This window comes from Triturus cristatus, chromosome 10 (genome assembly GCF_964204655.1).
Source record: "Triturus cristatus chromosome 10, aTriCri1.1, whole genome shotgun sequence".
NCBI classification, from domain to species: Eukaryota; Metazoa; Chordata; class Amphibia; order Caudata; family Salamandridae; genus Triturus; species Triturus cristatus.
Genome location: NC_140593.1, coordinates 323,066,721 through 323,082,498, shown reverse-complemented (window position 1 = coordinate 323,082,498; position 15,778 = coordinate 323,066,721). Strand labels below are relative to the sequence as shown.

At 45.8% G+C, this 15,778-nt stretch overlaps 1 protein-coding gene across 1 annotated transcript in view; it reads left to right on the top strand.

The window, feature by feature from the left end:
• Nucleotides 1-15,778, top strand: part of ST8SIA6 (ST8 alpha-N-acetyl-neuraminide alpha-2,8-sialyltransferase 6) — a 375,988-nt gene that overhangs the window by 330,163 nt on the left and 30,047 nt on the right. The window contains exon 6 of the mRNA XM_085631516.1: nt 2,345-2,457. Within this exon, the coding sequence (XP_085487642.1) occupies nt 2,345-2,457 (113 nt within the window). The remainder of the gene's footprint in view (nt 1-2,344; nt 2,458-15,778) is intronic.

Here is a 15,778-nt window from a genome sequence, read left to right as displayed (position 1 = left end):
TTGGTCTCCCCTTCTTCCACAGCTCGGCAGTGTTACCAGGTTCAGGGGTTGATGTTTGCTACTGTGTTGGTTGTTCCTTTGACCCGGTTGCACTTGTACCCTCTGGTGTCTCCTGTTCTGGGGCTTTGGAGTCTGGGGTCTCAGACATACAAACTGTTGTTTCCGGGGTGTGTGGAGATTCCCCAGGAATCGTAATGGTGGCTGGAGGTTCAGTCCCTCTTGAAGGGCTCTCATTTTGTGTCCCGGGAGCGGTTGGTACTGCATACAGGTGCATGCATGCTGGGTTATGGGGCTGTAATTACCCACGAGTCTGTTTGAGGGATCTCGTCCATCCGGGAGGCAGGGTTGTCTTCCTCTTGGAGGGGATTGATGACGGGTCAGTTGTCCTGGACTCTTTTTCTTCCTTGGGTCCTACAGCGCAATGTGCTGGTGTGGTCGGATGACACGGTGATAGTGTGTTGTGTCAACCGTCGGGGGAGTGCGTACATGGCCTACCTCATCTTGTGGGGGTGTCTGCTTTGCTGGTGGGCAGAGTGGATCTTGTTGTCTCTGTGGCCGTTGCATCTGCCGGAGGTTTTGACATCTCCGGCGGGTCGCCTTTGTTGTTTTTTTCCCCCTTCCTGTCAGTCATGTGCATGACACCGGTGTTTGGGGGGCTGATGGTGAGGTTTTGCTCTCTGGTTCAGTCGGACTCTGTTTGGAGAGTGGATGTGCTGCCCTTTCACCTTTATGTGAGGTGGCTTCTCTTTTTGTGGCCTTTGGCTTGGTGGACCAGGGACTGAGGCGACTCTCAGTCAGTGGCTGGGGTGGGCTCTGGGGGCAGCCTCTGTGGCTAGTGGTGTGCTGGTGCCTGGGTCGGTGCAAGGGAGTTCGTCTCAGGTGTGGCTCCTTCCAGGACTTGTTTTCATGGGGCGTCTCTGACTGAGTCCTGCGGGGATGCTACTTGATGTACTCTGCATACCTTTATGTCCCATTATCGTTTGGTGGTGGGTGTGACAGGGTCTACTGGTTTTGGGGACACTGTGTTGCGTTCTTTTCAGGTGGGGTGACTTTCTGCTTGTACTGTTAAAGTCTTGTTTCCTGCTCTATGGTGAAGCCGATCCTTGCTTTGGTATCTGTTCATGCATTAAGGACTGTGACTGGGAGGTCTGATGAGGAGGTAATGACCGGTTACTTACCGGTAATATCCATTACTTCCGAGTCGTAGACCTCCCTGTCAGCGTCCTGGTTGCCATCCCTCCCTCCCTGTTTGGCTTCTTGTGCTTTGTGGTACAGGATGTGCTACAGTGGGTCAGGGGTTATGAGTCACAGGATGTGGGAGTGGCCTGGAGGGTAGGGATGGGCTAAGGGAGTTTTTTCTTGGAAGTTCTGTGGGAGGGGCTACTGCTCATGCGTTAAGGACTGTGACGGGGAGGTCTATGACTCGGAGTAATGAATATTACTGGTAAGTAACCAGTCAATATTTGTTTGCAAACATTGTGAACATATGAATAATATCGTGACCTATTTTCATGTTTACAAAGGATCTGAAATTCATCTTGTGCTGCTAAATTGCTTCATAAATCATAATACATTTCTGTTCCAGCAACCCATTACATGTCTACCTGTCTGTCCGTCTGTCTGCCTGCTTCACTACCTGTCTATCTAGACTGATCGAGCTACTTGCTCATCAATCTGTGTCCTTATCAAACAATCTCTATACCTACCTGTCTGTATATTCAGATAATTTCCATCCACCCATTACAGCTAGACAATGTGTCACCTTATTTGTGGGCACGTATGTATATGAATGCTTGTGCATGTGTGCGCATGTGTTTGTGTTTACATAAAATTTCAGCTATTTAGCGGACACGAATGGCGATGCAAGCCCAGGGGAGCTCTGTGGACAAGAGGCTTCATGTGCAGTGGTCAGCTTTCGACCCACCTTCTGCATTGTTTGTTCATGCAAAGCTCAATACTGAAGGAAATTGAGATGCAACTTATTTAAAACCTAGTGCAAGGCTCCATAAACATATGTGTGTTTTCAGTGATAGTAATAAACAACAGTTTATTATTATTGTCGCTGATTGATATTTACAATCTACAGTTTACTACTAGTAGATGGCAACATTTAGAAGGAGAAAGGAAGACATTTTTTAAAACTAAATTGTGGGAATATCTGGATTATTAACAGGATAATGGCTAAACACTTATAAGGGCCCAAAGGTGAACTCTATTGGATATGCCAATGCTTGTTTTAGGAATGTTTGAGAATCAGCCTCTGTGCACAATGGACAAACAAACTAAAGAAAACACACAAACGTGAATACAATTTTCTGACTTGTGTTTTATTCTATTTTGTTAGTCACAACCTTTTATGGAGCGTCCTTACAAGCGCTGTGCTGTAGTTGGTAATGGTGGCATTCTACAAAACAGCAGCTGCGGAGCTGAAATTGACGAGTCTGATTTTGTATTCAGGTAAGCAAGAAATCTTTTAATGACAGGTTGAAATGTGTGCACTCATGTATGTGCGAATGGCAGAATTTGTTTTAGCTAGTTTACCATTTCCTCCTTTTCCTCACTGCTAGTAACTTTTCATTCATGGCCTGCTTAATAAACACTAATCTAAGAGGTAAACCTAACATAACAAGCTTCTCATCGCATGGTATTTTCTTAATTTATCCTACTACTTCTTCACATGATAGTGAAGCATAACATTATTTGCATGTGAGAGATTGACTCACACGTACAAATAGTATTTTTTACAAATGCAAAGCTACTTTTGGAATATGCATAGCTTTATTTGCAGTCATAAAAAATGAACTTCAAGAGGCCAGGTCCCAAAAGCATTTTTGAGAACATAAAGTACTACTTTACATACTCTCAAATACTATTCACACAAAACTGTCCGGGGAGCTTCACCTATGTCTGCCCTATATCCTATGAGCGGAGTTCTCCACCATGATTGCAGATAATTCAGCATCTTAAAGTGTCATTATAGGAATAAATGTGTGTGGGGCAAGGGAAAGTCATAAGAAATGTTGAAATATGGACTATTAAATGGATGGAATTAGAAGAAAATTAAGTCTAGATTTTTGGGAGGTACATCCACAAAGAGTCCCTCAACTACACAGCAACCGCCGACACTACCACCCCATCATGGAAGACCTCACCTTTCAGATCCACACCAACAGCAAAACAACGGTCAGAGGCACACTCGCCTACAGACCTCCCGAACCATGCTCCGACTTTTGCGAGACCATCTTTGACTTCATCTCCCCGCCGGCCATCAACACAAAAGACTTCCTCTTCCTTGGTGACCTCAACTTTCTCCTGGACGACCTCAACAACACCAACACAACCAATCTACTTGAGAGTATGGAAATACTCTGGCTCTTCCAACTGGTCACAGACCCCATGTGCATCGCCGGACACACTCTCGACCCCATATTCCCAGCCAACAACAGAATCAGGTACAGCCATGCCACCATAATCACCTGGTCTATCCACTTCTGCATAACAACCACCTCCACCACACGCTTAGACCCACCCAAATCCACCTACAGGAGCTGCAGCAAAGTAACTGAAGACCTCTGGACTAGCTATCTCAGCTCCTCACCTCTTGAGGCCACCACCGACCTTGAGGGGGCAGTCGGAAACTTCAATGCATGGATAAACAATTGCACCAGCATAGTCGCACACCACAAACCCACCAAAACCATCAGATCCTCCAAACATCACAGCTGGTTCACCCCAGAGCTCAAATCTCACAAGCGCACCTGCAAGCATCTTGAAAGGATCTGGTGCACCAGCAAAACAAAAAATGACTGCTCTAACTTCAAAAGAGCCCTTAATGAGTACCACCAGCAGCTCAAGACAGACAGGAACAACATCCTTGCCTCCTGTGTGGATGCAAGCTCCAACCACAGCAAGAAACTATTCTGCATCATCAAGAAATTTTCCAACCCCACAAGCACAGAGAACTCCATAACCTCCTCTCAGGTGCTCTGTGATTCCCTCACAGGCAGCAAAATCGCAACCATCTACGAAAACTTCGACCCCCAACCCCCTGTAACCAAACTCAACAGACTCCTCAATATCCCTGACTCTCACAAAATCTCACTAAACGCATGAGAACCTCTCTCCATGAACACAACCGCCACCATCATGGGCTCCATCCACTCAGGAGCTCCCAAGGATACCTGCCTTCACCACATGTTCAACCTGGGAAAATACACCATCAGCGAGGAACTCACCACCATCATTAATGGATCCATTCCCTCAGCCTCCTTCCCCGAAGGATGGAAACATGCAGAAATGAAATTGCTCCTAAAAAAAAAACATTGTGGATGCCAAAGCCCTCAAAAACGACCCCCCCATCTCCCTACTGCTATTTCCAGCAAAGCACTTGAGAAAGCAAAAAACCTACAACTTACCGCCCACCTGGAGAACACTAACCTACTGGACCCCTTACAATCTGGATTCTGCTCAAATCACAGCACCAAAGCCACCCTGATTGCAGCCACAGATTACATCGGAACTCTCCTAGACGGGGAGAAACCACTGCCCTGGTTCTCATTGATCTCTCAGCAGCATTTGACATTGTATACAACTTCACCTTCCTCCATGGTCTACACCAAATGTGGATCGAAGGGAAACCCTTGAATGGATTGTGTCCTTCCTCTCCGGATGAACCCAAAACAGTCCCCTCCCACCCTTCACCTTTGGTCTGAAAATTATAGTCTGCATCGTCCCATACGGATCCTCCCAAAGCCCAATCCTATTCGACACCTGTATGGCCCCTCTGGCCACCCTGGTCAGATTCTACAGTATGAACATAATTTCCTACATGGACAATACTCAGCTCATCCTCTCACTACTCAGACCTGACTAACACCAAGTCTAACTTCCACAGATGCATGACCAGCGTCGCAAGCTGGGTGCAGAACGGATACCTCAAACTCAACACAGACAAAACAGAAATACTCATCTTAGGGAGCAACAACTACCTTTGGGGCGACTCCGGGTGGCCTACAGAGTCGGTCATAGAACACGCAAGAAACCTCTGAATCACTCTGGACAGCAAGCTTCTGATGAGGAAGAAAATAAACGCTGTCTCATTCAACTGCTTCCTTACCCTGTGCATGCTCAGGAAAATCTTCAACAAGCTCCCCATCAGCACCAGACGCACCATCACCCAGGCCCTCATCACCAGCCCTCTAGACTACGGCAACTCCATCTACATGGGAATCACCTCACAGCTACTAAACAGAATCCAGACCATCCAGAACGCAGCAGCCAGGCTCATCCTCATCCTCCCGAGATGGACCACATCACCCTCCACCTCAAATCTCTGCACTGGCTCTCTGATCAGCAAACAATGCCAGTTCGAACTTCTCACCTACGCCTAAAAAGCATAGACAACAAGGCACCAGCATACCTCAGCCACAGGGTGAACTTGCACCAACCCACCCGTATACTTTGCTCCTCATCCGTCTACTTGATCGGCACAGCCCACATTCACAGGAGCAGGAGCATGGCCGCACCTTTTCACACCAGGCAGCCAAATATAGGAACAGCCTCCCCCTCCATCTCCGCATAGCTATCGCCCTACAGGAGTTCAGGAAGGACCTAAAGACCTGGCTCTTTGACTACTCCATCTCAGCAGCAGCAACCCTCACCCTCTTCCCCAGTGCCTGAATACCCTTACAAGTGATAAGCAGCGCTTTACAAATCCCATTTGATTGACTGAAATACTCAGCTACAACTGCAAAGTAGCAAGGTAAATGCTGTTTACCAAAGTTAACCTCATAAGTACCACAGTAGTACTACTGAAAAATAGGCTCAAATCTACCACAGCCATGCCTTGGAGTAAGTCACACAGTACACTTGTACAAATACAGGTCTTGCAAAGCCCCCTCATAGAAATCAGTGGGGGCACGGAATAACTCTACACCACAAAGGGAAAAATTAAAAAATAAGAGAACATTTTATATGGTAAAAATATATAGCAATTTTAATAATTAACTTTTCTTACATAAAAAACTAACACAATATAAAATGTATCTACAAGTAATAGAAAACATCTATTGTAATAATGCTTCATTCAACTTTAGTGCACCTGCTACCTACTGTGAGAGGATGGAGTTTACTGTCAGGACTCCACCACATCCAACAACAGCTAAAAGTTATTACAACATACCTGCCAATCACACACAGCCTATCCATATAAGAAAGCAAGCCACAGACCAAAAAAGAAATTCACAATGTCTTGAAAGGTAAATCGTTTATTGCCTTAACCTTCACTTTGCGTAATAATTAGGAGAGCGAGGATTCACAGGCAGACAATCAACATTTTTGGGTTGTCCAGGGAAGCAATCATTGCTAGATATCTCTTTTTACCTGATGTGATGCTTGAGATGGTTGCAACTAGGAGCAGGATCTCACTTCTCCTACAGCTGCTCCTAGACCATCTTTCCACATGTTAAAATGCTGGCTGCATTTCAGTTCCTAGCCACTGGACCTTTCCAGAGGGTTAGTGGTGGGGACACCATCAGCATCTCATAAGACAGCCAATCATTGTGCTCAGAACAGGTACTGTGATAAATCAGCAGCCAAATGAACCACTTTATCCCCATGCCAGGCATACTGGCAGAAATGCAACAGGTTTAAAGGGAATTGTATTCTATTGCCAACTTCCCTTAAAATTTGGTTCCATTGATTGTACACATGTGGTGCTTCACCATCACACAGAAAACACAATTTTCGCATCAGACACAACTGTCACTAAACCAGGGCGCAAGCTGTTGCCAATACCAGGGGTTGTTTCATTGATGTGTACGCTGTGTTTGCTAGTTCACACATGTCAACTACATTTTCTGACAGCCACCTCTTGTGTACTACATTTTGTAGCTTACCGTATTATAACAAATATCACATGTATGTATTGCAAGAGATGCCAGGTATGCCCTCTCTGTATTGGCATTCAAGTGCTAGTATGGTAACAGTTAGAGCCACAAACCAGGCTTTCACAATAGAGTGGAGTACAAAGCACGTGTGCCTTTCAACCAATTCTTTTTCGATATTTCTGTGCAACTACCAATTAGTGACATCAATATTTGATCTGCACATTGTTTCAATCAAAGAAGAGAGAATAAATTTCTTCTGTTTGGGAGCCATGCCCCAGTTTCCATTAGTGATGTACACATTTACCACACCAGATGTATGTTATATATCCACTCTCTGAATACAAAGTGAATCAGAAGAAATCTCAGATACTCTCATTTTCAAAAGGAAGCCACAAGAGTGATTATGATCATTTGTGTATTGTACGTGGGCGCCACCTGTATAAAATACCTCTGTATTTTATCCCACATCATTTAAAATGTTACCTCAGCACATTTTGAGCTTGTGGTATGCAGCTTGAAAATAGAAATAGAACTGGATTTTGTTTAATGTGTTAACCTTGTATTTTTGTAGGGGTGAGGGACACATTCCTCATCCATGTTTCTCTGAACCTCACTTCCTTCTTCCTCCTATACCCATGTCATTTACTCCCCTTCTCTCTCAATGTTTTTCCTCTTTACCCTGGTCCTCCACCCCTTACAGCTCTATATTCCCTTTACCCACTTCCAATTTCCTAGTATCTCTATTCCACTAAATCTGCCAGTAACATAATATTCTCTTACTATACCCCAGTACTTCTACCCCTGCCTATACCATTTTACCTTTTATCCCTGCCCATATCCTGGCACCTTTACCCCTACCTATACCCTGGTATATCGTCCCTAGGCTATACTCTGATGTCTCTAACCATAACTACACCTTAGTACCTCTAACACCTCCTACACCTGGGTACCTCTGCTCCACCTATACCCTACCAATACCTGTACACTAGTACAGTACTTTTTAAATTAATGACTTGTGTGGATTCCTACTTAATACTTATTGAACATGGAGACCCCAGTGAATCATTATTGGAAACTGGGGACCTTCCTACTAAGTCATTACTTGAAGCAGGGAATCCCGGCCTAAGCATGATCAATTATTTAAACCATAAAACAATACGCACAAAAAAACAGAAACAAGCACAACCAAATTTAAAAAAACACAAACAAGTTTTAAAAAGTCAACATTTTAATTATAATGAGCTTTTCATGGACCACAGGTTAACAACCACTACACTAGTACATTTACCTTACTTATTACTTTGTCCATTTATCTATACCCTGGTACCTCTCCTGTGTAAATCCTGTATCTGTAGTCCTACCTAAATTCTACTTTCTCAGCCGAACCTTCTGCCTCCACATCCATTTTCCATCTTCTCCATCAAGCTCTGAAGTATTCTTTAGCTCTGCATGACAGTGTTAAAGATGTTTAGCAAATAAATTAAGTAAAACAACTGCATAGTTCAGTCAGACACTAGCCATCTATAGTATCACAAATGCTGCTAGGCTCTCATTACAAGTGGCCCAATAATCCAAATGCTGCCTGTAACAGGAATTGCATCTATGTCAGGATTACAAGTAATGAAAGAATACCATCTGAATACGTGTCTTATGTAATTTTAGAAAAGTTTTTTCACCTGCTCAAAGGAGGAAATCGCCAGTGTGAAAATATTTCTTACAAATGGGGAACCACTACTTCCTGTATGTTATTTTATGGTGTCTCATCAGATTCTTTTGGCGAGACTTAAACACTTGTGATTGACGTCAACTACGTTGTCATGGTTCCAGTCATTCTGAGAGAACCGCTCTCAACAGGTATTCGTCCACCCCCTTGTGTCCTCCCAGAAACCCCTTGTTGGTGGTGTTCCTCAGGGTTCGGCTGTGAGCCCTCTACTGTTCAATGTTTATTTGCCCCCCCTCATGATCCTAGTCAAGAAATGGGGAGTATGAGTAGTCTCCTACGCTGATGACACTCAGCTGGTGTTCTTTTTTAAAGAACACTCGGAGACTGCCTTCGCCAAATTTAAGCAATGCCTGATTAACATCTCGGCCTGGATGATTGAGAATTGCTTAAAATTAAACACAGAGAAAACAGAGGTCCTATTTCTCAATCAATCATCACCCACTCTGCCTAAGCTCTGGTGGCATTCAGAGATCACCCCCAGCCAGAAATGTGGGGTTTAAATTTGACAATGACCTCTCCTGTAAGGCCCAGATTCGTCAGGTTTCCTCGACATGTTTCTGGAAGTTGAGAGCCCTGTGAAGATTCCTTCACTTCCTTAGGATCGATTGCAGGAAGACAGTGGTCTATGCACTGGTCAAGCCTCGTTCAGATTATTCTAATAGCCTTTATATAGGACTACCTGCCTATCTGGTTTGCAGGCTGCAAATGGTTCAAAATGCTGCGGCCAGATTGATTAGGAAAGGGACATTCTGCCACCACATTTCCCCTCACTTGTGAAGCCTCCATTGGCTGCCCATCAATAGGAGGATCGAGTATAAGGCACTCACCCTCGCCTGCAGAGCCACCAGAAATCGGGGCCCGGGTAACTTGAGACAGACTCCAAAACTATCATCAAGGCAGGTTCTTAGATCTAATCACATGCAACTTCTCGCTTCTTTAAGGCTAAGATCGGCGACAGAGTTTTTGGGTGAGGGATGCGGGACTTTGGAATTCCATGCCTCTCCATCTTCGGTTGATTGAAACTGAACAGACCTTCAGAAAAGCACTGAAAACCTTGCTTTTTAACCTCCCATAGTTTCCCCCCTTTTCTCCTCACTGTGAATCTGCATCTTAGGGCCGGGACACACCCGTTGGAGGTAGCCGTGCGCTCTAGAAATCTCTATTATTATTATTATTATTATTATTATTATTATAATTTCTGAACTGTGAATGGTCAAGTTAAGGAGCAGTAATACAAGTGAGAGACGGTGTGTTATGATCATACCATTACACCAGGCTGCTCATAATGAGAACCCTTTTGCCCTTATTCTGTTTTGTGCAATGTATGTACAGAATACGTTTATTGTTTTTTATGTATTTTAATGTGTCAGTCTTGATGATTAAGCCACTTGTGGCTATATTTCGATGGCAATCCTATGCACATTACAACTCATAATAGCAGCTAACAAAATTATACATGCATTCATGGCACTGTCCTACAGTTGGTGGTAAAGTTATCTTACCATTTTGAAGTACTGGGTATTTTAGACCCAGCGGTGCAGGGGCACACACCCTATGACTTCTGGGTTCACCCTGTTCCAGACCTACAGAAACACAGAGTCTTCTGGGTGAAGTCAAAGATTCGTTTATTGGCTGCAGACCAATGACAGGTATCCTAGAAGTACAACAGCGTGTATGTTCTCAGGAGACTGCTGCAAATCATGGAAACGGACTTCACTTTAAATAGGCCTTTTCTGGCCTCAAGCATACATTCCTAGGTTTTATGATACAGCAATATACAAGTGTACATTACAAAGAAAAGGCAGAGTCATGATGACCATCCCACATTCCAGTTCGGCCAGCCCACAATGATTTACACAGTAAGGTTCAGATCCCACATCAGATGTAAACAGACCCCCCAATAAACATGAGCATCTCCTGTTTTGGGAAACAAGTCATAAAGCAGGAACAAGCAGGTGTGGAAGAGATTAGCCGGGGGATTGTATAGAATGAAAGGGTTTTATGACGGGTCAAGCCCTGATGCTAATCACAGGTGGACGGAGGAAGGGGAGCTCGTGAGACCGGTTTGACCTGGGGCAGCAGAGCCAGCTGCCCAGGTCACAGAGAAGTCAGAGGAGAAGCCCATGTACTGTGAGGCCCGTATTTACTCCATTATAGCCTATGTGAGGGCAATGACAAGATGGCCACTGCTTCCAAAATGGAACCCGCGTAGTGAAGCAGAATAACGTGTACACAGTGCATTCATAGCTAAAACGGTATATAAAGCACTCGTACATGCCGCATTTACCATTTGCGGTTTGCTAACACCAAGATAGACAGGGGTAGGGCCCTGTCCCCTACGCGGTCCCGAATATTAAAGTACGACAGACCCTCCTTTTGCCCTTACATAGGCAATCACTATACTCATCTTAATCCGAGTCCAGGTCAATGTTCACAAAGTCATGGAGATGTTGCTGTAGCATCATCCTATTACTTAGTTCGTCCCTCGATACGGGTTTCCTTACACATAAGGTAGCACAGAGGCCACATATCGCGGGAGCACACTGTATGCACAGACAGAACAGGAAAAGAATGGCTAAGATCATTCCAATGACCATCAGAACTTTCCAACCCCAGGCAGATATCAATTCCCAGAACCACCCCACCAGTGACCAATCTCCCTTATCCACGTGTATGGCTTCAGATATTTTATGGAGTTTGGAGATGGCTTGATACACTGTTGGAGCATTATCTGGTATGAAAATGCAGCAACTGGATTGGATGACCTTGCATACCCCACCGCGGTCTGCAAGAATAACGTCTAGAACCATGCGGTTCTGCAGAGTCATAAGGCGATCCGCTTGGAGCTCAGCTGTCAGATTACTAAGGGCACCAGCCGTTACATTGACAGTGGATTCAACCACATGAGTCAGCTGTCTCAGGTTCCTACTATTGACCATAGGTCCCCAAAACGGCAGGAAACCCAAGAAGAAGTCTCCCGCTTCCTGACCGGCAGTATCCTCCTTACTAATCACACCTCTCACAACTCTGGTCTTGTGATAGTCAAAGGCAGCAGTAAATGTCGGCGGTAGCAAGTTCGCAATATAACATGTGCCCGAGAAATCAGGGGGCAGCCATGTATATGCTCGGTCATTACAGATGAAATATGTGCCCTTGGCAGCCAAAAACGCAGGGGAAAACTGCGACGGGAAGGTGTACGTTTCAGTACAGTCACTCCTTCCCAGTTGAGCTCTAGGATTCTGACCATTACCCTGTAAGCAGAACCGACCCATGTGGGGTACGACCCAGATTGGAGATGAGAATTTTCGCTGTCTTTCACCCAGACTAATACTATACCCCGTCGCGTTCCATCCTACATAAGGTCTCAACTCTTCTTTGGGAATGGATGAGTAGGCATCGATATCCCTACTCATATCGGCAACTCCTTTCATCAAAGCCTTATTATTGGTGATAGGCCTGATGGAACGCGGTTGGCGAGGGGAGTATGTATCTAGAGCATAGAGAAACATGGTTTGGAATGCCCATGACGAACCATTGTAACTGTACGGCAGCACCAGGTAGGGAATACCCTTGTTAATGGTATGTGGCATTAACCCACACACCCAGCAATTGGTCGTATTCATTACCAGTTGGTGCTGGTGCAAGAGCTGGATAAACGAGTTATTTACGAACTCTGATCGTCTGGTCTGTTCGTGCTCAGGCAAAGGGTGAAAAGAGTGAGAGGAGGCAGTAGAAAGAGGTATAGGCTGTTCAGTGGGTTCAATGGGCTTTTGAGCGGAGAAAAACACAAATCCTACAATAAACATTATGATACTACATAGTGTAAAAAGGCACAAAAAGACAAAACATTTACTTTTTACAATTCTACACATCCTTGCGTTAAAGTTCATTTCCTCAATTGGTCTCTCCATCTTAAAAAACTCCATCCTCTACTCGGGCCGCTCGCGGTGGATGAGTGTCTTCTGCTAAGGAGTACGCCTGTCAGTCCAGGGAAACGCCCTAGACCAACCAGAACCGTTGACCTAGCGTCTTCGGCCTGTACCCCTAAGTCTTGGCACCGCGACCCTGCGGCAGAACCCGGATGGTGGTTCGAAAAACAAAAATCAAGAAAGTCCTTCAGATGGGAGAGCAAAAATGTCAAAAAGGAAATAGTGAGGAAATCTTTATTTGTCCATGGGCCTAGGTCTCAAATTATAGCGGAGGCGGCCAGGTGCTGTTTGGTCTTGAAACAAAAGTTCAGGCTCAGTGGTGTCCAGTCGATTTGATGGTGGCACAGCTTCCTGCAGAATATTGTCACTCTCTTGGTCTGAAACTGTGTCTCTTATGCGTGCGTCACTGAATGGTACAAAACGAGGTACAGTGTCTGTCTCAGAGTCGGCGATACCCTCCTTGACCCACTGGTCATATGGCAGAGGCAAAGGGACTACTTTACAGTGGGTACCATGGATCCAGTGTTTCTTTCCTTTCACTCGCACTGCTGATCTTGTTGAAAGAAGAACAAGATGAGGGCCGATCCAGCGAGGCTCGTCGTTGCTCTTGCGCTGGAAATTTCGGACTAGCACCCACGTACCAGGGTTGATAGGGTGTCCAGGAGGTTCAGAAGCTTGGGGAAGAGTATCATGTACCTGTTGGTGCAAAACACGCAGTTTAACAGTCAAATCATACAGGTAATCGAGCAGTACTGGATGCTCTATCTCACTGAACTTCATGGGCCTCGGTACACCCCATACATTGGCCGGACGGCCAAAGACAACCTCGTAAGGGCTAAGCCCCACTCGTGAGTGTATGGTCATTCTGGTGGACAGGAGTGCTAAAGGCAGAGCGTCAGGCCATTTAAGACCGGTGCTCGCCTGGATTTTGGCCAGCTTGAGCTTTAAGGCTCCATTGTAGCGTTCTACTAATCCAGCTGATTGGGGGTGATTTGCAGCGTGGAACTTCTGCTTTATCCCTAGCCCTTCACATACATTCTTCATCACTTTACCCACAAACTCACTTCCATTATCACACCACACCATTCTTGGCATCCCAAACCTAGGGAAAAACTCTTTCACAAGGGCTTTGGCTGTGGATAGGGCAGTGTTATCTTTCAGAGGATAAGCCTCTATCCATTTTGAGAAAGCACAAACAACCACCAGTACATATTTCAGGTTGTTGCATCTTTCCATGTGAATAAAGTCCAGCGGCAAAACTTCAAATGGACATGATGGGGGTGCAAAGTGACCAGCTGGAGTTGGGGTTCCCCTACCAGGGTTGTACTTCAAACATACTATGCAATTCTTGACCACATTCTCTGCACACTTGGGAATCCCAGCATTCTGCCATACTGGAGCCAACAACTTGCATATACCTTTCGTGCTGATATGTGCCATTCCATGTGCCATAGTAACCACTGGAAGCACATATGCATCAGGCAACAACCATCGCCTATGTTCTGTCAGATCAATCCAACAACCATTCTCATCCAACTTACCCATACTTTCTCTCCACTTGCTTAACTCTTCCTCTGTGGCTTCAGCTTGAAGCGACTTCACACTCTCTATTGTGTTCTCACACATTCCCACATCGTCAACCCATCTTGCGGGGCCTGCAACATACATTCTAGTCTTCACATTCTGTGCTGTTTCTTTCGCGGTCTCATCAGCAAACGCATTCCCACGTCCAACATCATCTGTGACTTTCCTGTGCGCACTGCATTTCATGATCGCAACTTGCAACGGTAGGGTCAGTGACTCAAGGAGATCATTCACCAACTTGCCATTCTGAATTTTAGCTCCATGCGACGTCAGGAACCCACGCTCCTTCCACAATCGCCCAAAATTATGAGCCACGCCAAAGGCGTACTGGCTATCTGTGTATATATTCACTCTCATTCCTTCAGACAACACACATGCTCTCGTGAGGGCGATTAATTCCGCTGCTTGGGCCGAATTATTGTCAAGAATTCCTGTCATACGAGGGGAGGAAAACGGTAACCAGCGAAAACGGACTACATCTCCCAGGATGCTTAGCGGTTGAGAGGTTATGTAAACAGGAGAGCTGTTACATAACTCAAGGGAAACACGCCCTTATGTAAACAGGAGAGCTGTTACATAACTCAAGGGAAACACGCCCTTATGTAAACAGGAGAGCTGTTACATAACTCAAGGGAAACACGCCCTTATGTAAACAGGAGAGCTGTTACATAACTCAAGGGAAACACGCCCTATAAAGGGAGGAACCGGGAGGTACAAGGCTGTCGGATATTGTGTTTACACCGACGTACCTGCTTCGTGAAGAGCAGTGTTCCGGAGTGGTGCTCCAGTAAGGCAAGAACGGAGGTAGGTCGAGTCGTTACTCCCTGGGCCGTGTCTTGCCCCATCGTCACCTGTGAAGGACCCGGAAGCTCTACCGGTCAACCATTGAGCTTCGCTTTTTGACTCGGCTGAGTCCAAGCGCAGTGGCGCTTTTGCTGGTTGGAGTCGTAACTCCCAGCCCGACCAGAGACACAGGGACTGCCAGCTGTAACGCACACCAGGAGGTGTTTGCCGCGTTACAGACTCGGAAGTCCACAGGATCGATCGAGCGGCTGCTCTCGGTTCAGTCTTCTTGCTTGTGATTGGGGTATCGGTGACGCATCACCAGGAGGTGACTCCGCGTCCCGGTGCAGTCTGAGGAAGAGGTTGAGCGGCTGCTCCCTTCAGGTAGAGACCCCGGCTGGGTGTTTCCCTGACTCCTCGATTCTCCCCAACACTCTTCGTGCCCCTCACAGCCTACCGATTGGCATTGTCGGCCATTTCATTTCTGCCCTCTGTTGGCATACGCCGGGATCGGCGTATATGCAGAGGACGGTTAGGACCATCCGTGCTGTGGGCTGGTAACGTACTTAGCCTGGAGGATTCCAGTGACTATAACTTTTGTTTGTTCTTTGTATTTTATTTGCCTTCATTAAAAGAACGAACCCTTCACAAGTGGTTGCGTCCTCATTGTCGTGTCTGTTAAACGATCCTGAGACGTTCAGGGCGTTACAATTATGTGGCACTCGTGCAGTTTCCACGACCGTGTGCAAAGTCGTGATAGCATATGCAGCAGTCGTGTCACCATTAGGGAGCTTGAAGCATGAACCATCTACCCATAAAGTGCCATCACACTCAGTCAGGGGAGTATCTTTTAGATCTACTCTCCCTTTCGT